Source organism: Ascaphus truei, chromosome 9, assembly GCF_040206685.1.
Source record: "Ascaphus truei isolate aAscTru1 chromosome 9, aAscTru1.hap1, whole genome shotgun sequence".
In the NCBI taxonomy this organism is placed as follows: Eukaryota; Metazoa; Chordata; class Amphibia; order Anura; family Ascaphidae; genus Ascaphus; species Ascaphus truei.
In genome coordinates, this window is record NC_134491.1 from 6,992,101 (window position 1) to 7,018,584 (window position 26,484).

A 26,484-nucleotide genomic window follows, 5' to 3' on the forward strand; every position below is an offset into this window, starting at 1 on the left:
ATTTGCTGTAAGCAAAGTGACTTAAGATCAAGATGGAAAGTATGATCATTTCCAACTACAGTACATGTAACATTAGCAAAGTACAATACACTTCCTGTTCCATGTAATGCTCTGGAGCCCTGGCCCACTCTGCCGCCTTCCAAAAGCCGTGATGTTTATTGTAGCTTTCTCGTGAATTATTGAAAATGAACAGCTGCTTTAAACACACAGCATGCACTATTCATTTTTACCTGCTGGATAGAAAGGCAACAGATTCCTGCAATGAACTAAAAGAGGCAGTTCCACTTATGCAAGTGAACCTTCCCATTTAATTCTGATTAAACATTGAACTGGGACATTTTGCGGTAGTTTCCTGTTCTTGAGAAAGATATATTTCTAAATATTTATATTTTTTAAAGCCCTTTGAAAAAAACGTCTGTAAATAAAAAGATGTCCCCCTATATACTGTGTATGTACATACATATATATATACATACATACATACATACATACATACATACATAAATCTAACTGACTATTAAATGAAAGTTGTATATATGATATTAAGGACCTCCTGTCCTACCTCCCGCTGTACTACGCTGGCGCACTAACTAGCGCTGTCTCTGATCCCTATATGACTCGATCGCACTGCCGCAACACGGTTCTATGGGACTCGGTTCCCACATATAACAGATACTGCTGTGACGCACGGTATTGAAGATCACCCAACAGTTTAGCACTGGTACGCAACTTGTATATGTGTTTCAAACACACGGAACAAGCAGTGACTTCCGCGATCACGCAGCACCTAACAGCTGATTTCGCCGATAACAGTATACGGGAACAAGACGTACCTAACCCCTGAGACTTAACACCGAGGCTTGCTATCAAACTCTGCCTTCTGTGTGTTTTTGTCTGTCACTGAACCGGGGAGTCAACATCTGCATCTGGTATTAATTACGTGTTTATAAATATTAAAAATCATAGAACAAGTTAATAGATATATACACGAATAACCTCTTGATATGAGTCTGTATACGGATGACAGAGAGTTTAAATATAGGTAATACTACATTTGACTATGGCAGCCTCTAACTGCAGCGTGTATGGAGTATATACGCCATAAATACCTACCGTATATAGCAATGGTTCCCAAACTTTTTCGGTTCAAGGCTCCCCAAGGCGATCAGGATTTTTCCACGGCGCCCAAAGTAAAAACAAAGGTGTATATACATACCTAACAGTTGCAGTGCGCAGTTGGTGTCTCTCTCAGACCTCTCTCTCACACACTCTCACTCTCTCTCAGACCTCACTCTCTCAGACCTCACTCTCTCAGACCACTCTCTCTCAGACCTCACTCTCTCCCTCAGACCTCACTCTCTCCCTCAGACCTCACTCTCTCTCTCTCTCTCTCCCTCAGACCTCACTCTCTCTCTCCCTCAGACCTCACTCTCTCTCTCCCTCAGACCTCACTCTCTCTCTCCCTCAGACCTCACTCTCTCCCTCAGACCTCACTCTCTCTCTCTCCCTCAGACCTCACTCTCTCTCTCCCTCAGAACTCATTCTCTCTCTCTCTCCCTCAGACCTCACTCTCTCTCTCCCTCAGACCTCACTCTCTCTCTCCCTCAGACCTCACTCTCTCTCCCTCAGACCTCTCTCTCTCCCTCAGACCTCTCTCTCAGACCTCTCTCTCTCAGACTTCTCTCTCTCTCTCAGACCTCTCTCTCTCAGACCTCTCTCTCTCTTTCAGAACTCTCTCTAAGACCCCTCTCTCTCTCTCAGACCTCTCTCTCTCTCAGACCTCTCTGTCTCCCTCTCTCTCTCAGACCTCTCTCTCTCAGACCTCTCTCTCTCTGACCTCACTCTCTCTCTCAGACACACACACACTCTCACTCTCTCACAGACAGACACTCTCTCTCTCACACACAGACTCTCTCTCTCTCTCTCTCTCAGACAGACACTCTCTCTCTCGCAGACAGACACTCTCTCTCTCTCTCGCAGACAGACACTCTCTCTCTCTTGCAGACAGACACTCTCTCTGGCAGACACACTCTCTCTCTCGCAGACAGACACTCTCTCTCGCAGACAGACACTCTCTCTCTCGCAGATACTCTCTCTCTCGCAGACAGACACTCTCTCTCTCGCAGACAGACACTCTCTCTCTCGCAGATACTCTCTCTCTCGCAGACAGACACTCTCTCTCTCGCAGACAGACACTTTCTCTCTCTCTCTCGCAGACAGACACTCTCTCGCAGACAGACACTTTCTCTCGCAGACACTCTCTCTCTCGCACACTCTCTCTCGCAGACACTCTCTCGCAGACAGACACTCTCTTTCTCTCGCAGACAGACACTCTCTCTCTCTCGCAGACAGACACTCTCGCACACACACAAATAAATACACATACACGCACACAAATAAATACACATACACGCACACAAATAAATACACACACACACACAAATAAATACACACACAAATAAATACACACACACACACACACAAATACACACACACACACAAATTAATACACACACACAAATAAATACACACACATACACTCTCACACACACACACACAAATAAATACACACACATACACACACACAAATAAATGCACACACACACAAATAAATGCACACACACACACACACACACACACAAATAAATACACACACACACACAAATAAATACACACACACACACACAAATAAATACACACACACACACAACAAATAAATACACACATACACAAGCAAATAAATACACACACACACACAAATAAATACACACACACACACACACAAGTAAATACACACACACACACACAAATAAATACACACACACACAAATAAATACACACACACAAATAAATACACACACACACAAATAAATACACACACACACAAATAAATAAATACACACACACAAATAAATACACACACACACACACACAAATACACACACACACACACACACACACACACAAATAAATACACACACAAACACAAATAAATACACACACACACACAAATAAATACACACACACACAAATAAATACACACACATACAGATACACACATTGAAGAGCAGTGGAGAGTAGAGGCAGCGACGGATGTGAGGGGGGGTTTGGGGGGAGGAGATCCGTGCAGGCAGCTCCCTGCACACAGTCACTGGGCAGGCAAATGTACAACTCTCCCCTCCCTCTCCCTTCTCCTATCACCCCCCTACCTTCTCCTATCACCCGGGGCAGAAGGGGACGGGACACCGCGCAGACAGAGGAGCAGGAAGGCAGACACACACACTCACCGTGTGCTCTGCACAAAGCCCCGCCCCCGGCTTCCTCCCTGCCTGCAGCCAATCCCCTGCGGCCCGGCCGGCATGAAGGAGGGATGGTGGGGAGTGATGATCGGAGGGATGGTGGGGAGGATAATTGCGGCGCCCCTCTAGGCAAGCCGCAGCGCGCCGGGGCGCACAGATTGGGAAATACTGAACTAGAGAGTGCAGAGAAGAGCCACCAAATTATTAAAGGGGATGGACAATCTAATTTATGAGGAGAGGCTAGCTAAATTAGATTTATTTACATTAGAAAAGTGGCGTCTAAGAGGGGATATGATAACTATATACAAATATAGTCGGGGACAGTACAAGGAGCTTTCAAAAGAACTATTCATCCCACGGCAGTACAAAGGACTCGGGGCATCCCTTAAGGTTGTAGGAAAGGAGATTTCACCAGCAACAAAGGAAAGGGTTCTTTACAGTAAGGGCAGGTAAAATGTGGAATTCATTACCCATGGAGACTGTGATGGCAGATACAATAGATTTGTTCAAAAGAAGGTTGGACATCTTTTTAGATAGGAAAGGTATACAGGGATATACCAAATAAGTATACATGGGAAGGATGCTGATCCAGGGATTAATCCGATTGCCAATTCTTGGAGTCAGGAAGGAATTAATTTTTCCCCTTACGAGATATCATTGGATTATATGTTTTTTTGTTTGCCTTCCTCTGGACCAATAAGTATAGATATAGGATAAAGTATCTATTGACAACATTTAGCATAGGTTGAGATTTGATGGACGCCTGTCTTTTTCAACCTCATTTACTATGCAACTATGTAATTTGTTTAGGATTTTCACACAGGTTTTTTTTCCTTAATGCATTTTAATACAAGGAATATTAAGAATGGTAGCTGGGTGAGCCAGGCTATAGACATGGCTGGGGTGCACCTTTAATACATAACTGTGCGCCTGCCAGTCTAAATCCACGTGGCTCTGAAGTGGTTTCCGGGCGGCCTGTGCAGGTCAGCGTGTTCACCGGTCACTCTCCTCCCCACAGTTGGTGCTGACAGTCGGACTCCTGGCCGTGGTGGTTTATCTTTACACAGTCGTGGCCTTCAACTTCTTCCGCAAGTTCTACAACAAGAGTGAGGATGAGGACGATCCAGATATGAAGTGTGATGATATGATGACGGTACGTTCATTTTATTACGGGCACGACGCAGCCACAAGTCAAGATAATGTATAATTGAATGTTTTAGATGTTATTTCACAGGGAGATAACGTATGTATTGTGACAATGATATTGGCTTTGTGTTGGGGGGCGGCGGGGGGGGGATTGTTTCAATCTGAGCTGTCACATTTACACCGATTAAAGTGATCTGCACAGTATGAAGCTAATTAGGACCTTGTTTGCATTTAATCAGTGATTAAACCTCACACAGGTGTCTCATGTATACAGACATGAGTCCCATATTTAGCTTGTTACTCCCCTTATCGTGGTATGCAATACAAAAATGTGTAAAAATTACTTTCTTCTCAAATAACATTTTTAATCTACATTTTGGAGAAATGTCTTATTTTCTAAAATAGATGCCCAATCTTTGCACCGGTTTGTCATTGTTTGGTCTATTCAAGTTTCACAAAGAACCCTACGGTGTACTTTGGCCATGCACTGGTTTACTTCCCATAAGTACCTAAGCCCCCCGCCCGCCCCCCTTCCCCTGGGGAAACATTGTGCGTATGAGACGTGGTTTGTATCTACAAGAGACAGTGCATGTGAATATGGGGCACACAGAGGAAGCAGAGCTGATTCAGCAGGGTAAGACCATGGCCCTCACTGGCAGGTCAGAGCTATACAGTGTATTAATGTTCAGCATGTTACATTCATGGAATGTCATCTCACTGCCCTCATTACACAATTGGTAATCAGACTAACCTGGGCCTTTTGGGGGCTCCAAAGCCAATTTGATGCTTCCAATGACTTTGGGGCGGCGGATATGAAAGTCTGCTGTGTTAAGTGTAAACTATTGGCCGGAAGGCAGAGTAAAGGTTTGGTACGATATTTATCGTGGTTTACCTTAAGGCGAGCACGGCCAAGGTTGGTGATATGAGTGTTTTAATTACAAGATGATATATGATGTTAATTTAAAATATTATTCATAAGATGGCCTTTACCACAATTTTCCATATAATTACAGTTTGGTCTCATTAATTATTATTTAAGTTTAGCGTCCTGCGTAGGACACGGCCCGGCACACCACTGTCCTCATTACACACTTGGTACTCAATCTTTTCTGGACCTTTTCTCCCTGCAGTGTTACCTTTTCCACATGTACGTGGGGGTGAGAGCCGGAGGTGGCATTGGGGATGAGATTGAAGACCCCGCTGGGGACCCTTATGAAATGTATCGCATTGTGTTTGACATCACCTTCTTCTTCTTTGTTATCGTCATCCTCTTGGCCATCATTCAAGGTAAGTTCACCAATTGATGCCTTTAACAAACTTAACAGAATCATCTCTTGGGGCCCCATTCATTAACCTAGCAATAAACATTTGGATGGAGGACAAATATTATAGTTTGCTCCATGCGCACTTAAGTGCTGATCCTCTTGTCAAATTAGAATATACACTAATACCATAGCACGATTTTATATATCTACTATATATTTCTGAAAGCATTGTATGTATGTTTCACTGTGTTCCCTGTCCCTAGCGGCAATCTCATTGGTCCCTTGGCCCGCCCACCCCCGCACACCTCTCATTGGCCTCACACACTCACACCACCCCCTTGGCCCGCCCCCCACACCTCTCATTGGCCTGAGGCGGAGTGACGGGCCAAAGGTCCAAAAAAAACACACACACACACACCTCTCTCTGTCCTCTCCCCCCCCCCATCACCTCCCCCCCTCCCCGGTGCTCCACTCACCTCCCCGCCTCCCCTCCGCTCCACTCACCTCCCGCTCCACTCACCTCCCTCCCGCTGCACTCCCTCTCCCCTCACCTCCCTCCCGCTCCACTCGCCTCCCTCCCGCTCCACTCACCTCCCTCCCGCTGCACTTCCTCTCCACTCACCTCCCTCCCGCTCCACTCACCTCCCTCCCGCTGCACTCCCTCTCCACTCACCTCCCTCCCGCTCCACTCACCTCCCTCCCGCTCTACTCACCTCCCTCCCCACTCCCTCCCGCTCCACTCACCTCCCTCCCGCTCCACTCCCTCCCGCTCCACTCACCTCCCGCTCCACTCACCTCCCGCTCCATTCACCTCCCTCCCCGGCGCGGGGACAGGCAGTGGGCAGGGCAGCCTGCCGCTGCCACGCGGCACCTAAGATGGCGGCGGACGGAAGGACCCCCTTCCTCCCTCGCGGACTAAGTAACATGGCAGCGGCCGGAAGGAGAGGTCCCGCTCCACTCACCTCCCTCCCGCTCCACTCACCTCCCTCCCCGGCGCGGGGACAGGCAGTGGGCAGGGCAGCCTGCCGCTGCCACGCGGCACCTAAGATGGCGGCGGACGGAAGGACCCCCTTCCTCCCTCGCGGACTAAGTAACATGGCTGCGGCCGGAAGGAGAGGTGACGTGTGTGTGTGTCACTGTGTGTGTGTGTGACACTGTGTGACACTGTGTGTGTGTGTGACACTTTGTGTGTGTGTGGGACAGTGTGTGTGCCCCCCCTCCTGTCCACTCTCCTCCCCCTTCTGTCCACTCTCCTCCCCCTCCTGTCCACTCTCCTCCCCCTCCTGTCCACTGTCCCCCCCTCCTGTCCACTGTCCCCCCCTCCTGTCCACTGTCCCCCCCTCCTGTCCACTGTCCCCCCCTCCTGTCCACTGTCCCCCCCCTCCTGTCCACTGTCCCCCCCTCCTGTCCACTGTCCCCCGCCCCCCCCTCATGTCCACTGCCCCCCCCTCCTGTCCACTACCCCCCCTCCTGTCCACTGTCCCCGTCCCCTCCTGTCCACTGTCCCCGTCCCTCCCCTCCTCCTGTCCACTGTCCCTCCCCCCACCTTTTCCTAGCGGCAAATTTAACTCACGGGCAACGCCGGGTCTCTCAGCTAGTATATATATATATATATATACATATATACATACACATACACATTACACCCATTGAGCACCTGAGTCTAATTTTGTCATGCCTTGAAAAATGTGCCCTTAAACGTTACAGAAAACAGAATTAACGGCTTCACACACAAATAATATAATGCTCAGTGAAAAGTCTGCTGTATTTTTCTTAACTTTTAAGAGAAATAAGCTAAAAATTTAAAGTTGCTACATCCTGTTTAACGGAGATTGACATACATGCAGCAAACAGACACTGTATGAAGGGTTCACACAATTGTTCACATTGAAAGATGAAAGACATGGCCCCAGATTTGTGCCGGACACAAATTCCCAGTGAGTAATGCTACGGATCACATCTTTGTTTCACTCAAAGTTCTTCAGGCCACAGAAGTCAAAGGACATGAAAAGCCAGACATGTTATGCCTTAATGTTAAGCTCTTTATGCATACTCCTCCTTCTTCAAGTTTCCTTCCTTTTGGTTGTGCTACAATAGGTTTGATCATTGATGCTTTTGGTGAATTGAGAGACCAGCAAGAACAAGTGAGAGAAGATATGGAGGTATGTAGCAATATGTTTCTAGTTCGTTATATTAGTCTGCCTTATTTAAGTGTAAATGAATTGTTTTAGTGACATCATAAGAGTACAAATTGTCAAAGTCAGTGGAGTGTGTGTATATCTACTATATATATTTTGGAAAGTTGTTTTTTCTCTATGCATTTGGACATATCGGAAGCTATTGTAACCACATTTTGCATGGTGGTTCCTGAGATCATCCCTGATGAAGGTGCATGTGCACCGAAACGTTGGATGTAACGGACTCTTTGGTCATTAACCTTTTTTGCTACATTGTGAATTTTCCAATCGTTTGGTGTACTTGGCTCCCTTTTGCATATTGCTACTCCGTGACCAGTATGTCTTGCTTTTAGCACCCATTTTTTCACTGTCCTTTACCCTAGACCCCCTTTTTAGGGGCATCCCAAGTCGCTTAACCGGATTCTCCCCTTTTCTTTACGTTCCTGTTTGTAATAATTCATAAAATTAAAAATAGATTGTATCCAATTTCTCTGACAAGCAAGTCAGCCACTGGGTGCTGTACCTGGTAGGCTATGTATCGTATCCATGTAGCTATCTTAATGCACATAGCCTGGTGGCAGATATAGAGTCAGATAGCTATAAAGTCTACACAGAAAGCAGACAAGGAAAGAAAGAGGAAGTCAGTTGGCATGTGAGGGAAAGTAAGAATACTGGAGAAGGAGATATTAAAGGAAAGGGATGAGATGGGTAGGGGGGATGAGGTTGGTTTCTTTGAATTAAGAACTCCAGGTACTTTCAGCTAGTATAATATATATGCAAATATATACTGTACACGCAAACACATGTAAATGGCTGACAGAATTTTTTTTCTGAAACCTTTACAGGTTCTAAGTACACAGACACACTTATTTTTCGTCATATCTTGTAGACAAATCACCACATTTTCGGGGTTTTTTTTTTTTTTTTTTTTTTAGCAATTATAGGTCTGTCAGAGTGAATTATAACATTTTAGAATTATTTGATAATCTAATATTCTGTAAGTGCATAGTTACAAAATGGTGTTTCGCGAAGAAGATAAGAACGTAATAAAAGTGCTTGAGACAGAGCAAGAATTAGGATCCAAAAGGCTTACATAAAATGTTTCCTGATCAAGGATGATCGTTAAGAGAACTGAAAAAACTCATTTGTAAAATAAAGTATCGTTCAGGAGTGGGAGCAGCTGGATCAACGCTTTGTTGAATATACAATCAGACAGCGGTGTGCTCGTCTTCTGGCACGCTTTTCAGTGGAAGGAGGACATTTTGAACAGCCACTATTAACCATACCTTGAACTCAAACTGTTGTAATCTAATCTGAAACACTAAGATTACTGTAAACTTTAACATATTTCCGAGCTACGAAACGATAAACTCATATTTCTCCTTGAGGGAACATGAACATACCGCAATGTATCTGGTACTTGTTGACATAATACAGTGACATCAATTTAGTTAACATCAGATGATTGTCTACATTGTGCTTCTTATATAGTGTTAATCTATTTAACAATCCACATGAAAATTGGCACAATTGTAGCTCTGAGCGAGAAATATATAAAATATGATGAAAACACACACACACTTCAAAGAGAAGCACGCAGGGACACACAATAGTACATTAACATTTTTACTGAATAGCATAAAACAGGAAAACCGCTAATGCACTTACAGGAAAAAAGTTCTTTAAGATTATACAGTATCACCATAATCTCAGGACTCCAGCGATGATCTAAATTCCTCTGTTGTGAGTCTCATCAGGCGTGTCCATCTGTGGTTCTCAGCACAGCAGGCGAGACTTCCACGCGGTGAACAATGGATGTCGCCGTTTGTAGATCTACAATAGACACTTGATTTGGGAACTTTTTCATACATCTTACTATTTGATATTTTTATTGACACCATTTTTCTCTTTTTGCTGTTTGTGATTTTTGTGATTTTTTTTTGTTTCAATATGTTGATTATTTATATAGTAAGCTCTGAGAGCAGTGATACTGCACTTTATTATATTTTCCCTTCTATACACTTCATTTATTCACTTAGCGCACCGAGATTACCATATATAAATACGTATGTATGATTTGGGGGGAGAAACACATTACAGACCTTTTCTGTTTCATTCTCTCTTCCAGACTAAATGTTTCATTTGTGGTATTGGAAATGATTACTTTGATACAACGCCTCATGGGTTTGAAACGCATACTTTACAAGAGCACAATTTGGCCAACTACCTGTAAGTACATGCTGGTATCTTCTGTTTAATGTCTATATCAGGCTACATGTTTGATCCTGTGCGAGTACAGTGATAATGGGAATAGTTTTTATAGGACAAGTTCAGGAACCCGTTATATACAGGTATGATCATGGGGTGTCCCATTCTGTGTGCCCACTGCAGACATTTTTCATCATCATCTGTTTCAAAGAAGCTGCCAGGACTGTGCATACAAATTTTTGCCTAATGAATTAAGGTAGCTTAACACACGTCATATGTGTGACACCGATACCAACGTACGAGGCGGATATCCCCTCTCTTCCTGAGTAGCTTTGTGTCCAGTTATATTAATTCCAAGATCTGAAATTACTTATAGGATCAATGCGTCACAGAATTTCCTGAGATTTGAAGTGTCAAGTAAAGACTGCGAGGGGGAGGCAGACGGGGGCGCGAAGACTGCGAGGGGGAGGCAGACGGGGCGCGAAGACTGCGAGGGGGAGGCAGACGGGGCGCGAAGACAGCGAGGGGGAGGCAGACGGGGGCGTGAAGACTGCGAGGGGGAGGCAGACGGGGCGCGAAGACTGCGAGGGGGAGGCAGACGGGGCGCGAAGACAGCAAGGGGGAGGCAGACGGGGCGCGAAGACAGCGAGGGGGAGGCAGACGGGGGCACGAAGACTGCGAGGGGGAGGCAGACGGGGCGCGAAGACAGCGAGGGGGAGGCAGACGGGCGCGAAGACTGCGAGGGGGAGGCAGACGGGCGCGAAGACAGCGAGGGGGAGGCACAGAAGGCTGAGAAGGAGGCTAAGGGTGTGGGTGAAGGCTGAGATGGGAGGCAGGTGCTGACTGTCGATTAAAAGAATACTGATAACGGGCTTGCAAGGATTTTATATGCAGCAAAAACTGAAAGCAGGAGGAATTTATCTACGCTGACCTTTTCAAAATGAAAAGGAAGAGAAAGCAGAATGGCCACAGGTGTCAGAAGTTAATTCCTACAGGATATCTACAAATATGTCTTGGAGTCGGCTCATATCTTGCTGATTTTCGTACTCTCTGCTCCTGCTGATACAAACAAAGCCGTAGTGGCCACAACCTCACAGGGTATATGAGCGCTCACAGCTCCCCTCTCCCCACAACCTCACAGGGTATATGAGCGCTCACAGCTCCCCTCTCCCCACAACCTCACAGGGTATATGAGCGCTCACAGCTCCCCTCTCCCCCACTCCTGCCAGCTGTAGCTGAAGATGACATTTTTTCCAGCTATTCAAGTTTCACAAAGGACCTTCACAAGTGTATTTTTGTTGCACTCTGGTTTATTTCCCATACCGTACCGGCGCCTCCTGACGAAAGAGATAAGATAAACTGCCATTTTGGCACTGTTACCTGTTATCACTTGTGCGTTTAATAGTTGTTAGTTCATCTGTAAAGGCATTAAAAGCAAGCTCCCTGGGATAACCAGATCAGTGGAATAAGCCTTAGAGGGCTGCTGGCTATGTTAAGTAATTCAGGCCATCATTTGAAGGAGCGGGCATCAGAGGGTGTGCAGGAAGTCACAATCACAGCTCAGCAAACCTGCACCGTTCTCATTACTTCCAGGTGTTTTTACTATTTCCATGTAACAAGGTAAATCCCTACACTACAGGGCTAACAGTCTAATGTGGTGTCTGAAACACAGCGAAATACACGGGACTTGCTTAAGAATCCAGAGAGAGATTTACATGAAAACCTTTGAATTCTAGAACTTGTTCAAATGTAAATGAGTGGTTTTCTTCTTCACACACACAGACAGCTCTGGCTCAGCACGTGCAGCTTATCTCGCGTCCCCCACACACTCTTACACCAGAGGTGTCAAACTCATTTCATAAGACGGGTCTGATTTGACTTCATACATTTTCAAAATACGCATATGTAACGGTCAGACCACCACCCAATCTCATATTGACCCCTGTGGGTGTAATCTGCTCCCAATTACATGTATGTGTGTTGTGGTGCACCTGCTGGCAACAGGACTCCTGAATCTCCCGCTGGTTGGTAATGGGGAATATCACCATGACAGGCGTCTGAGGTAGTGGTGCTGAGTCCTACTCACATTTGGTACAGCTCCTTCACCCCATCAGGATCCCTACGGCAGCAGGGAGGAGTATCTGACGGGGAACTCCTTGGTGCATCTTCCTGAGGAATAACTCCAGACTCACACAGGAAGGATCTCTTGAACCAGAGCATCTTTAATTGCATGTCTTGTGGCAGACTGCCCATCATAGCGGCCGACACTTAGCCGCACATTTCGTGTAGGTACTCCATGCAGAAGGTTCCTCCTCTCTCTCTAATCGAGTTGCTCTCCCACCTCTCCCCTAAGGGAGATCACCAGCTGTGCCAGGTCCCTGGACACAGTGTGTAATAGATTGTCCCTGACAGACAGACTTGAACTGCTGCAGACCTTGAACTCCAACTCTGAACCAGCAGAGCTTAACACTGAACATCACACTAACTTTTGGGTGTGCTGTGCCATATATAGGCTCCAGAAAAGACCCACCTCTGTGTCACTAACAGTGGACACAAAGCATGCTGACACTTCCTTTGCTACATATATGACACATCACAGGGGTTTGAGGGCAAACATCCATGATCACTACTGGCAACCCTGCCTTCTTAGCAGGATTACTGCCAGCAAGAGAGAGATCTGTACACCAATTTTACACATGGCTACACATATAAATCATAGAAGTGCAGCTGTATGCTAGATGTCAGCATTACGCTCACTATTCCCCCCTCTTTCTCCCTCATCCACACACCCCCTCTCCTTCACTCACCCCCACACCTTCTCTCTATTTTTCTCCCCACCTCCCACCCTCACACTCTTAATACATATCTACCTCGCCCCCCACACTATTAATATCCCCCCCATTCACACTCTTCCAGGGTGAGGCAACATGAGGAGAGAGCTGGTGTGGGGGAGGGGCCTGTGCTGCCCCTTCCATGCAGCTATGACTGCAGCAAGATGCCACACAAAGGCTAACCAGGCTCTCCTATTGGTCCTATTGGTCCTGCAAGCCTCGCAAGGGTTCCTGCTGCAGTCATGTGCGGTAACATCACAGGCCCCTCCCCCTCTCTAGCTCTCCCCTCATGTCCTGGTACATTATATGAGGACCAGACAGAAGGGTCCAACGGGCCATATGTTTGACAGTCGCCTTACACACTGTTTAGAAACCAGTGCAGGCTGCAATGGCGGAGGTTTCTTCAGAGAATTTCATTACCAATAACCAATATCAATCAGTACTCATGAATACGGGCTCCATCTTATCTCAGTTACTGGATTCCTTATTTATATGACTATCTCTGCTTATTTCAGGTTCTTTTTCATGTATATCATTAATAAGGATGAAACAGAGCACACTGGGCAGGTAAGTGTGCACACACGCACACACACACACACACACACGCTGCATGGAGTGATATCACCCCTATAAATAAAAATGATTAGCAGATTTAAAACTCCAACCAAAAGTCTCTCCAATTTTTATATTACACTGAGGCACTTAACTTCATGACAAATTTTCATTTTCCAATTACAAATTAGCGGACTCCAGAACCTGCCATACAGGCATTAACTACATTTGGGTCAAACTAAGGCAAAATAAATGGAGTTATTCTCTATTAGAAGAGCACAGGTCTGCTTTACAATAGGAATACAAGAACGTAGCAATGTATACATTCTACTACAGTCATCTGTTCTTCTATCACATTGAGACTTCTCTGAGCCTCTTCCAGCTGCACGGTTGTCCTTGAGTGTCAGGTATATGTTTATCAGTGTAACATGCCTCTAATTGCTCACTTTGTGTCTGAGCAGCTTTCATCCTGTTTATTCCTGTATTTAAAACAATCATGCACAAATATGTGGCATGATTCATGACCATATTGCAGCCTTTCAGACAAGAACAATAAGCCACTCAAAGCATTAAGACGTCAGTCTTTCGCCTATGAGTCATTGAGCGACCCTTATACACCTGTCATTAGGATGTCATTCACATCTTTACCATATGACAATTTTTTTTGCTGTTTCAGGAATCCTATGTCTGGAAGATGTACCAGGAGCGATGTTGGGACTTCTTCCCAGCTGGTGACTGTTTCCGCAAACAATATGAAGATCTGCTTGGATAATTGCCCCATCGACCTAACAGCACGATGTGCTGCAAGGGGAAAGAATTTTGAATAAGAATTACCTAAGGGGGACATTTACTAAAAAGGCCACTTCTGCCCAACAAGACCACAAGTTGCTGGTCTGGATCTGATCTTAACAACAAGGCAGTACTAACACAACCCAGGTCACTAACGAACGTGTGATTAAATCCCAGATTTAGAGAACAATTTTTTTTTAAAGAATCACTACAGTACGTTAATAAAGTGATGCTCTAACATGCTCAATTAGCCATAGTGCCATTTGTTGAGTCGCTGACAAACCGCTAGACCATATTTGGAACAAACTAGAGAGGACCTATAGCCACAAGTTTACATATGTACAAATGCTATTATGTAAAAACCAGAATTCAGACTGACTGCATCTGCTACCCCCCAGCTGTAATATCCAATACCTGTTTTCATTTCTGCCATTTTTCAGTCACCTTTGCACCTTAACCAGGTGAACACCGGGAGACATTTCATTGTTAAAGTGCCACTACTGGCTGCACCAGGATGAAAGGGCTAACTGACACCTACACTTAGAAGTGCACAAAATGTCGCTCCCGAAAGCAGCGGAATGGTTCTCTGCTGCGCATCAGCGTTCCCAGCATTTGCGGCAGACGGGCTATCACTACACTGCAGACCCATCCAGCAGGGAATGGGTTACACCGTTTGAATCTATCCCGTGCAGTGTCTGGAGAAGCATGGGAAGGGAAGTGGGGTTTTGCCAGAGTTATGATGCCACCCACGGCTGTTTTCATAAAACGCCCGCACGCTAGCCGGATAAGCCACGTACCTTGAAGTTTGCCGCATCGGTTTCTAAAAACCTTGTGCTCTGGAGACAGGAAGATCACACAGGTATTACCAGAGAGCGATCCTGCACATCTGGAAGCTCACAGTGGCTTGCAGCTATGACATCATAGTAAAGCTCTGACCCGTACAAGTTTACCTACGTAAGATAGTCTCACCTTAAAGGTATTTGCTAGTGAATGTAATTAGATGTAGCTTGTAAAGCTTTAGGCAATTGAAAGGGAAAAAAAAGGGGGTGAAAGTTATTATTCAACCCTGAACTTAAATCGATGAAGTGCCTTAACCGTCTGTAGACGCAGCTATGCAAGATGTTTTTTATGTTAGTATTAGATTGACGAAATACACTAAGTTGTGCCGTTTTTTTGTCTTACTGTATGAAATAAGAAATTGCATTCAATTGCTATTTAGTTCTTCTTTCAATTCAGTTTGCTGGGTACTGTTATTTAAAGAAACTGGAATGTATCTTAAACTCTTTACTCTCTTAAATGGAAATCTTATGCCAAAATCAAGCACTGCTTTCTGGTCATTGGTAAGTGCTGTAGTGAAGCTGCTAAGTTTATGCATTTTTCTTCAAACACAATAAAGTGCCCATCGCAATAAACAAATTATAAACCAGCTGTGCTCCTTGTCCTAACTGCTTCGTCTTACTGCGCAGACACCAGGCTGCCTGGTTTTGGAATAAAGCGCCACCATTGATTAGCATAGGACTTAATTCCTGCTAATTCATACCAGGTGAGGCTCGTCTCAAATGATTACTGATCAGACGTGCAGAGCTAGTACAATAGGATAACATTACTGGCTTTACACTTCTTAACTATTTGAAAGAGTAATATTAAAGTGTAAATTGATCACCACATTCAGATCACTTTGTGCATTACTATGCATAGTGCAGAAGAGCAGAGAGGGTCCCGTTGCATTCCTACATAGAACCAAATGTCCTAATAACAGTCACGTTTAAGAAGTTAAAACTACGTGACCAAATACTGTAAACACAAAAAAAACCTTGAGAATGAACATTTCGATTTTGAAAAAAAAAAAAAAAAAAACTTGCTTTGAACTCTGAGCGGGAGGTAATTGGCATCTTTACTGCACCCTAATGATAACACTTACGCTCTCTCCTGCAATGTCAGAGCGTCAGTTCTGTAACGGGTTAGGATAAAGGAAGAGATATTGCACAGAAAAGGGCAGAAAACATCCACATTTCAGGTTTCATGTTTGCAAATGTTCGGGACAAACATTGTTTTTCTTTGAATCCTTATAGTTGCCAGATTTAAAATCATCAGTCAACGTGTATTATTAGAAACATACAAGGAGACAGAGATTCTCCAACAAAGATCCCAGTTAGCTGCACAACAGGACTGAAAGTATATTAAGGGTTTTAATAACCCCACCTCCTAATAGGTAGTTGGGCTCTAAAGGGTGCCAATAAGTAACCGCTCCCAACACTGTGGGAGGACAATTACCACTAAAACTGCCCTTGGGCAGAAAATAATAAAGACTTTATTGTTATGCAAAATACGGCGCGGTAACACAAACTCAGGACAGATAAAAACACTTAAAACTTAAATCACGGGTGAATAGGGTGCAGGGATATCTAGGATAAATCCAACTGAATACAGGTAAGTATTAACCCTACCCTAGGCAGAGTGGTTGTTCACATAAATCATAGTAGGGAACCATATATATATCACAAAAGCATACAATACTTTCTGGGTCCCCACCTAATAATGCTGATAGATGTGATACTGATAAGCAGTGTGCTGCAGGTTCCTAAACGCACATCAGCTGTAGGTGAAATGGAGCCCGCACAGGGTGTAGTGTGTCTGATGTGTATTATTAACCTATGAACCATGTAGCAGTCATTAGTGCTGGTGGGTCCTAGTTGGGAATGCTGCTTTATTGCAATGAGAGAAATAATGGACTTTTTTATCACTTGTGTGACAGACCTTTGTGGGTGAAACTTGTAAAATTAAAGAATTAAAATGTAGACTTGGGTCACTCATGAGCTGTCGGTGTGAGAATTCCACCCACACACCTAATAAACCTCATATTAGGAGAGGATTAATACATTCTAATATCAGATACTATCATAACAATGAATATTGTGCAGGCAGCAAAGCTTCCTCTGTTAATAGGAAATAATAGTTTGCTGCGCTTTAACTCACATTAACAACCAACATTATTAGCCAGTGGGGCCGTATTTCTTCATGTAAGGCAGGACTAATGTCTGCCAGCCTCCGAGCTCTGATACTTAAGATGGTTGATTGTTTATTCACACTCCGTATTTAAATTGTAGCTTTTTTTATTGTTTTGTTCAGAATAGATGTTGATTTGCTCCTGAGGCCACATTACAAAGCAATTTATAACATGTAAAGAAATGGTTTTCAGGTTCAAACTGGGGTGGGATGAAATGAGTGTCCTTGTGACCTGGTGCTGTCCCGTTTTTCACATAGGATCAGGAGATCATGCTGTCCAGCCAATCCTCCAAATCCTCAGGTGTCACAGCCACAGGTGTGTGTTTTCCTTCAGCAGCCGAGCAAAGGTCCTCTGGCACAGGGGACGGGTCTGGAAATATGGAAAGGAGCACATGAAAGGAGGAATTCTGCACTATCTGCCATTAAGGTGCACTCAGTCTTACTGCAAACTGGTACATACTGTATAATGAATATTATTATAATGTGCTATCCAGTAGGGGGAAGCGCTGGAAGACATAACAGATGAATCTGTAACACCAAACAATATGCTGTAAGTTTTTTCCAGCGTTGAAGGGGTTACTCAGCAGGTAAGGTAACCCCTTCAGTTCTCATTTCATGTAGTGTTTCTCCCATACTCCTGTATGGACATGAACCAAGCTGTATATGGCCTGCAGATCGGAGGGGGTTGCAGACGCAAAACTCAAAACAAAAAGCAGCCACAAGCTGACACTGAAAGAGGTTTGGGTGTCCCCAACATGGTTAAATACTATAAGGCAGCCAACCTAGGACAAGGCGTTTATTGGCATGATGAAATAGAAACTCAAAGATAGGTTGACAAAGAGGCCTCCTATAAACTTAAGAGAATCAGAGATATTCTATAGATTCCCAAAAAACAAAGGGCCCTGGACATTTTGTCTCATCCAATAAAATTGTATGTATAACTTATGGGACCTTAATAGATCCACACAAACCTCTCTATTCTCCTTTAGCCACTAACACACACACACACACACACCACCCACCACCACCTCTTGCCCCTTCCCAACCCAAGTTTGCCGCCAGGTATATGCTTGGAAGCATTTACGAATTGGAAGCAATCTGGAATACTTTGCCTCTGATTTTATAGTTAATGGGAAGATCAAAACGTTAAAAAAAAATAATGTAAGATACATTTCGTATCCCAGCTATTACATTATTTTCTTACTACCAACTCAACTATTTTGTGGAATCCACCTTACCCCTTAGGTCGACCTTCAACTTTGACCACCTATGTAGGCGTAGCTCGGACCAAAAAGGTATTACATCCATAGCGTAGCACATAGTGGGAAAATGACTTGGAACAAGAATTAGATTGGCATGAGTGGCCAGAAATCTGTGAAGTGATGGCCAAGTCCTTTATCAACACAGTCCCAAAGGAAAACTATAAAATCCTGTATCAATGGTATTTAACACCAACTAAGTACTGTACATACAATATCTCCTAAATGTTCAGATTTGTGCTGGAGGGAATGTGGTGTAAATTAATATCCCAATTGTTCAATATCAGCATTACAAAAGACCCCTGGTGTACTTTGCTGATCAGACGCCTTCCAGATTTCCATAGATACATCAATAAGCTTCTAACATATCTTTGTGGTGACTAAATGTGCAAAATGTTACAGTCCGTCCTAACATTAAACCAAATAATAATGCATATATGGGAGGCCAAGGAAAAGGGAAAAGTTACACATAACATTACCGAAATTTCAAAAAGTATGGGCATCATGGATCGAATATGTACATTGTCCAATAAAGGGAATAGACTTTTATAGACTGACATAGTCCCCTAATTAAGACAATGTAACCATATTTTTTCTTCCCTTACAAAGCTAAGAGTATAGGAGAATATACCTCAATAGTGTTGTACAATGCTTAGCGGATATACTGGTAGAATATTCTGTGAGCACGCGATGGGCCTTTTCCTGTGCCCCCTTTTTCTTCTATTTTACGTTTAACTACTGTTTAAATTGTTTCCAAGCCTGGAAATTATGTTTCATTACCACAATTGTCACTCTGTTTGTAAACCAATACAAAAATGTCAATAAAGTGTTAAAAAAAAAAAAAAAATACAACAAAAAAGCAACCATAGAACTCAGCCAGTACACAGGAGGGCGTCACAGAGAAATGGGGGTGGATCAAGTGTGTGCCCCAAACACGGACACCACCTACCTAACTGCCTCGCTTAGGCTACTTATTGAATGAAGTGTGCTAATAAAGTGACAATTATTAAACTGCAAAACCACACACCAACTGCAGCGGTGTCTGAATTCTCCTCACCAGAAAAACTTGGGTTAAGAAAGTCCTCTTCACCCTCACATGTCACAGGAAGTGAGTGTAGTGTCCAAAGTGTGCAACAGCCCAGCTCATATACAGACCTCTGCCAGAGCGTTAGGAGTAGCATAAAGCTTCACTCTGTATAATACACAGTGAAAGCGAGTCACTGATGTATGTGGGGATATTTCTATATACTGTAAAAGGAGATGGTCCAGCCAGACTGTCAAGATCGAGCCTTGTTAATTTGTTAAGAAGCAGAATGTCTATCAGCAGGCTGCCTTCTCTACACAAGACATTGTATTTATGACCAGATGAGTTTGATTCATTCTTCCTCATTCAAAGTATCTGAAAGCAGACAGCGCTCTTCATTATGCTCCAGTCTCACCCTGGGAGGAGGTTAGAAGCGGCAGGAAAATCTCAAGACACCAATAACTGGTGATAAAACCATTATAAGATCATGGATCCCTCATCCATGCATTGCAAAGGATTTTGACAATATACCTCCACCCATTTAAAGTTTCATTAAAATATTGTACAAACAAAAACCCGGAACCAGGAAAAGTGACCTCGCTCTGTTGAATAAATGAGGTGCTATCACTGGATTATGTGCATACACCAGAATTTACACTAATATAGAGGAAAATAATCCGTATTTGTGATATACTCCAAAAAACAGAAATATATTAGCAGTGCATGAATATAAGAAAGTTATAATAACTCGTACTTGAGCTTCCCAGACCTTATGTTTAAAATCACAGTTAAGTGTTAGATTGATATGTTTTTAAAGAGAACCTTTTTTTGTCAGTAAACATCGATTTAAAAAGTTACGTTTTAGCATTTATTCCTGGTGAACTTGCTGCCAACTTTCTCATTTTCATGTGTTGCTAATATAGCCTGGATTCCCCGTGGTCCCGTTCATCCCCTTAGCTCTTGCTGCAGGAGCGACTGGCATCGGAGGTTGAGGGGAGTGTGAGGAGCGGTGCCAGAGCTGCGGAGGGTAGTGCAGGCATTGCGAGCAGTCAGGCGAGGCGACCGGGTCGCCGGAGGTCTGCGGCGTCTCCCTGTGCAGGGCGCCGCCATCCTGATATTGATCGCGCATGTGCAGTTGTGCATGTGTAGAGGAGTTCCTGGTGCGGCAGCCATTACATGGAGGCGCAGAAGGGGACAGGAGTGGCGGCCGTGTTAGGCAAAGCCCCGCAGGGGAACTACAGTCCTCAGCAGCCCCAGGGGCTGTTAGATCAGGTGCTACCCAGCAACCATTCACGCGGTTGGATTCTCCTGCTCACCAAGAGATACATTTGGCGCGCTTAGATAGCTACGACAGTTGGAGCCGGAACCAGGAAGGGGAAGGTAGGGTCTGAGTGTCAGTGGCATTCCGACTAGGCCAGATTAACCCCTTAGGTCCCAGATAGGCCCCAATCCAGTAAACTTGTGGTTGCTTCAGGGAAGGCCCTTTAGATAGGGACACTGCCCCTGTAGTGCCAAGCGTCAGGGACACAGCGACGGACCCACGCGGTGCGTTAGGCCTGTGGTCCAAGACCAGGTTGCCATCTTTGTCAGAGACTATCTATGGTGGATCGCTCTGGCTGGAGGCCACCCCACGCAGAGGTGGAAGGCGTCGTTGGATCAGACTGATCGTTCGATTGTTGTTCAGCTACACCCGAGAGCTGGAGCCCCCGGGCAGGTATACAAACAAGTGTACCGACAGTCCACAGGCTAGCGCTACGCCGCATACTTGGGTGGGATTGACATTGTGCGAAGGACACACGGGCTCTGGTGTCCCTGCACCCCAAGTACGGTTATTTACATCTATATAGTGTATGCATTGTGTTGTATTATTGTTATGCTGATTAGGTGTCCTGTAAATACTGTTATACCTAACCTGTGTGTAATTACTGGGTACATTGTCTTGGAAGGGGCTATCCCCCTGCGTGTGGATCTCTTCCACGTGGAGGCGCTGCATATGTGTAAGTGTATAGGTCACCCCAGGCTCCCTTCAGCGGAGAATCAGGCCTCCTGTAAGCCATCCAGGTAAAGCACCACGATAGCGTCCCTAGACACGGGGGAAAGGGGGCTACACCAAGATATACTGTATATTCTTTAGGTTTTTTAAAGTGCATCACAATTAAGGATTATTCTTTTCCTCTATACTTCATTAAAATATTATCGAAGCTCTTCAGTAATTACAACTGCTTCCACCTTTAAAAAATCAACTCTAAACACCAAAAGATAAATTGATAGAGATATATAAATGTAAATTTTTCAGGCTTCTTGATCCCAGTCCATCCACAACACACAGACGTGGCTGGAGGTTGTGTGTCTGGGCCACAAGCTTTGGAGAAATAAAAATAGAAAAGTAAAGTAGCACAAGAAGCTGAAGGCAAAGTAGCTACAATACCATACCATGTGCTTCACGTGTCAACTGCAGGTCTTGCTCGTGGCTCACGCCGGTTGCTCCAGGGTTTAGATTGCTTCCTGTTTCTTCTCTGACGGAAGCTTCCAGACTGAGCAGGAAGTCAAGCTCCTCATCCAGAGCCTGTGCGGTTTCGGTGGGCTTTCTGGTGTCTCCCGTGTGCAGTTCTGGGAGGGGAAGTGACCCTGGAGTGGAACCCGCTGATGCGCCGATGCCTGTCTGGTTAATGAAAGTTGGGGGCTGGTTCATGTTGCCCTTTGGTTTAAACTGAGGGAGCTCCTGAGGCAGCTCGTCCTGGGGAGAAACAGGATGGCACCTTCAGGTTGCGTTAATCACTTGGGAGCTGAAATTTACATGTGCGCTTAATAAAAAAAATATGCACTCAACAGGGATGTAGGCTTTCTACAGAAATTAATCTTACGTTATCCAATTTAGGTGTATGTATTTGCTCGCGTCCGTGTGATATATATATATATATATATACACATACTGTATACACACATACACAGTATATATCAAATAAAAAGATCACTTTTGTGCACATTCACATGTCTTAGACAGGTCTGCAGCCCCGCCTTTCACCATTATCACCTAGCATACAGTGCTTCCACTGCAGCAAGGGATTCTGGGAAATGACATGCAAATGAGCACACCGTGTCACCTTTTGCCTGAAATCCATTTTTACATGAACCCTTATAAGCTAATGCTCGCTGTTCACACAACTTTTAAGCACAGCATGGGAATCAGATGCAAAGTCATTTCCCAGAATCCCTTGCTGCAGTGGAAGCACTGTATGCTGGGTGATAATGGTGAAATGCAGTATTGCAGACCTGTCTAAGACATGTGAATGTGTTCACAAGTAATCTTTTTATTTGCTATATGCGAACGGTTGAGGTTTGTCGCCTTTTTCTCCCACCATAACTTAAAATGTGTATGATTATATATACATATATGTATATATATATATATACACACTCATTATTACATATACACATGGTTGGCCTAATAAAAGGTATCACACTGCCATTTTCCTTTTTCTCACCATACATAGATGGTAAATGGGTGCTTCCTACGTTGTATGCAGTTCCCTTGGAGGTCATGCTACATTTAGGGGAGTTTTGGAGTAATAGGATGTGTTTGTAGTGACAGGAATGTCAGTAAGTAACTCAGCAGTTGCTGTATCCCACAAAGCATATAGTGTAATTCTGAGGCAGAATATGTGCAGACACATCGCCTCTCTGACTCGGGCCGCGCTACACTTCAGGCATGTTAATAAGAAGGCTTATATTGAAATCAAATGACATTCTTCGAATACGTGTCTGGGCGCTGGTGGATACTGAGAAATTATTATAAGAGGGGTCAGCTCCACTGTAATCCTAGAGATGTTTGTGGTTTGATGAATATCTTGTTACCTTGATGCAGTTTTTATTGGATCAATGAGAGAGCAGGAATTACCTGAACCAGCTCAGCATCCACATTGAGACGGAGATGCAGAGGCAGCTGCTGCAGGGCCCTCACCAGCGCCTGCGAATCCAAGTACAGAGCCGACTCCTACAAAGAAAACACACGCGCGTTTATCTACAAGCCGAGGGCAGGGAAGGTGACCAGGAATCTGCAGGAGGAACCAACAACATAGTGCTCTGCTCGTTAATTCTGCCCAAATGTATTAGCTATGAATCCCTCTCTAAAACAATTATAGGAAACCGTTTTGAAATGATGCCAGACAGGTCACATATATAATACGGCATCGTTAATTTTCCTGCCAAGATTAAATATCAGATACAAGCAGAATTCTATGGTGTGACAAAATGGAGCTGCTGATTTGACAGTTTGGCTCCGTAATCACCACAGCATGACCTGTATCGACACAGAACTACACGGTCCTGGGAGTCTGTCTCCGTGAGTCGTCACATAGGCCACCTCTAAAGATTCCATTAGGTTACCCGCTCCTCTGCCCGATGTTACCCCCGCCTCCGTATGCTCTTTCCATATCACTGTATGCATGAAATCTAACCACATAGTGTAAATAATACCCGGACTTTCCTCTGTGTGTCCGAGTGGGACTATGCCTTTACTCTCCTAATGGAATCAATTGGACTGCTCAAACCTCTAACTTTTTTATCTTGTGAATTGCTCATTTGAGAACGAAGGTCCAATTTAAAACTGCAATCACGTCAAAAGGCGCCTGCAGCTGTTGTCCTTGCTCCCCAAGTAGAACCTTTTAGAAACTCCTAAGAATGCAGATGTTATTGATATTATTTTTCTTTGTTGTGCTGCTGTTTTAATATTTTCCCAATACCGTGTTTTCACATCTATGATACTGAAATAAACTTCTAAAGATGGGACCAGCAATTTGAAAATACACCAACAAATGTAATTTTATGTTAAGCACACCGATTGCTTCATGAAGTTTACTGGAGTTATTGATCTTATCCATTCACTCCTTTTTAGATGAGCAATATGATTATCATGTTACGGCTCCTTTGCTTATACAAACAGGTTGGCCCAGCTCACCACTCACAAACAGCAGACTCACGCCGCTCACTGATGTATTCTCCACAGCCTGACACTACTGTAGCACTGCTCTCCTCTAAACTTCTCCTCTGCAAATACTTAACATCGCAACCCAGCCGAGCAGAAAAGAATTCTCTCTGTTTGGCATGTACTGTAAATGTAAATAAATGGTGTAAATGGAAATATTTTTTTGTTTGTGCTCCCGTCTGATTAATGATATGTTAATGGGGGCACTGAGGCGGGCTTTAAACAAGGCCTGGAGATTCTGTTAATATGTAAATATATAATAAATCGCATTCGGGAACTGAATAGAAAAAAACGTCAAAAACGGAGAAATTAATGACTGCAGCAGCCTGTCATGGCTGCTCTATATAGAATATTAAAACACATGAAACCAGTGTACATAAAGCATAACAAACACCCCATGTTTTGAGTGGTGCAGGGAACAGCTTTTGCCAATACTCTGCAGGCCTCCCTTTCCCCAAAACGTTCCAGCCATTTTTTAGCCATGAGAACCTATTTTACATGAGAACAGAACATTGCAGATTACTCGCGAGTTCTGCTGTTACGTGTCCTGACACCACAAAAAGACACGAGTCTCAGAGAGGAGACAGATAGACCCATGCAGGGAGCAAGTTATGTATATACAAGCACAGAGCAGTGTATACCGACAACGCTATATGAAAAGGAAATTAGAATAATACTAAATACATTTGCAGTAACAGTTGCTGTTCATTAATGGTTTAGGTTTTATTTAGGGTGACCATTCGTCCCGGTTTTCCCGGCACAGTCCCGGTTTTTCGTGTGCTGTACCGGTTGCCTGACTGTCCCGGGAATGTCCCGTTTTTTTGTGTCGGCAGCGGTGCGCGGGGATGGGGGGGGGTCGGTGCGCGGCGGCGGCGAAGAGGATGCAGAGCAGCCCGGCAAGTATTTTTTCTTACTGCCAGGGGTTGGGCTTCTGCAGAAACGTGCTGGGCCGCAGGGGATTGGATGGAGAATGCCAGGGGGCGGGCTTTAGAAGGCTGGGCCGCAGGGGATTGGATAGAGTATCCGGGGGGCGGGGCTTTGCCTCTCCCCGGCACTCTGGCCCTCCATCTGGCTCCTCGGCAACCCGGCTCTCTCCTTCACACCCCCGGCTTCCCCCTCGCTCCCCCCGGCACCCCGGCTGCCCCCCTCGCTCCCCCCAGCACCGCCCTCGCTCCCCCGGCAACCCGGCTCTCTCCTTCAATCCCCCGGCACCACCCCGGCTCCCCCCTCGCTCCCCCCGGCACCACGACTGCCTCCCTCGCTCCCCTGGCACCACGGCTGCCCCCCCTCGCTCCCCCCGGCACCACGGTTGCCCCCTCAATCCCCCTGGCACCACGGCTGCCCCCCTCGCTCCCCCCGGCACCACGGCTGCCCCCCTCAATCCCCCCGACACCACCCTGGCTGCCCCCCTCGCTCCCCCGGCTGCCCCCCTCGCTCCCACCGGCACCCCCCCTCGCACCCCCTGGCACCCCGGCTGCCCCCCTCGCTCCCCCTGGCACCCCGGCTGCACTCCCTCCCCCCTCAGAGCCGCTCACAGCGGTGAGAGTGTGTGTGTGTGTGTGTGTGACAGTGTTTGTGTGTGTGTGTGTGTGTGAGTGTGACTGTGTGTGAGTGTGTGTGAGTGTGACTGTGTGTGTGTGTGTGTGTGAGAGTGTGACAGTGTGTGTGAGAGTGTGAGAGTGTGACAGTGTGTGTGTGAGAGTGTGACAGTGTGTGTGAGAGAGTGTGACAGTGTGACAGTGTGAGAGTGTGACTGTGTGAGAGTGACTGTGTGAGAGTGTGAGAGTGTGAGTGTGTGTGTGTGTGTGTGTGTGACAGTGTGTGTGTGTGTATGTGTGTGTGTGACAGTGTGTGTGTGTGTGTGTGTGTGTGTGACAGTGTGTGTGTGTGTGTGTGTGTGTGTGTGTGTGTGTGTGTGTGTGTGTGTGTGACAGTGTGTGTGTG

At 45.1% G+C, this 26,484-nt stretch overlaps 2 protein-coding genes across 11 annotated transcripts in view; one reads left to right on the top strand and one right to left on the bottom strand.

The window, feature by feature from the left end:
* The window catches only part of RYR3 (ryanodine receptor 3), a 488,303-nt gene extending 472,610 nt beyond the window's left edge, over positions 1–15,693 (top strand). For all 10 annotated transcript variants that reach the window (XM_075613258.1, XM_075613259.1, XM_075613261.1 and 7 more), the window contains 6 exons: positions 4,318–4,452; positions 5,576–5,732; positions 7,808–7,872; positions 10,016–10,116; positions 13,442–13,493; positions 14,155–15,693. In XM_075613258.1, coding sequence (XP_075469373.1) covers positions 4,318–4,452; positions 5,576–5,732; positions 7,808–7,872; positions 10,016–10,116; positions 13,442–13,493; positions 14,155–14,250 — 606 coding nt within the window. In that variant the 3' untranslated portion in view covers positions 14,251–15,693. The remainder of the gene's footprint in view (positions 1–4,317; positions 4,453–5,575; positions 5,733–7,807; positions 7,873–10,015; positions 10,117–13,441; positions 13,494–14,154) is intronic.
* Positions 15,694–17,362: 1,669 nt separating this feature from the next.
* Positions 17,363–26,484, bottom strand: part of AVEN (apoptosis and caspase activation inhibitor) — a 214,472-nt gene continuing 205,350 nt past the window's right edge. Inside the window, exons 4-6 of the mRNA XM_075613271.1 lie at positions 23,455–23,550; positions 21,990–22,293; positions 17,363–17,643 (exon numbers count right to left, since the gene is read on the bottom strand). Of these exons, the coding sequence (XP_075469386.1) occupies positions 17,534–17,643; positions 21,990–22,293; positions 23,455–23,550 (510 nt within the window). The 3' untranslated portion in view covers positions 17,363–17,533. The remainder of the gene's footprint in view (positions 17,644–21,989; positions 22,294–23,454; positions 23,551–26,484) is intronic.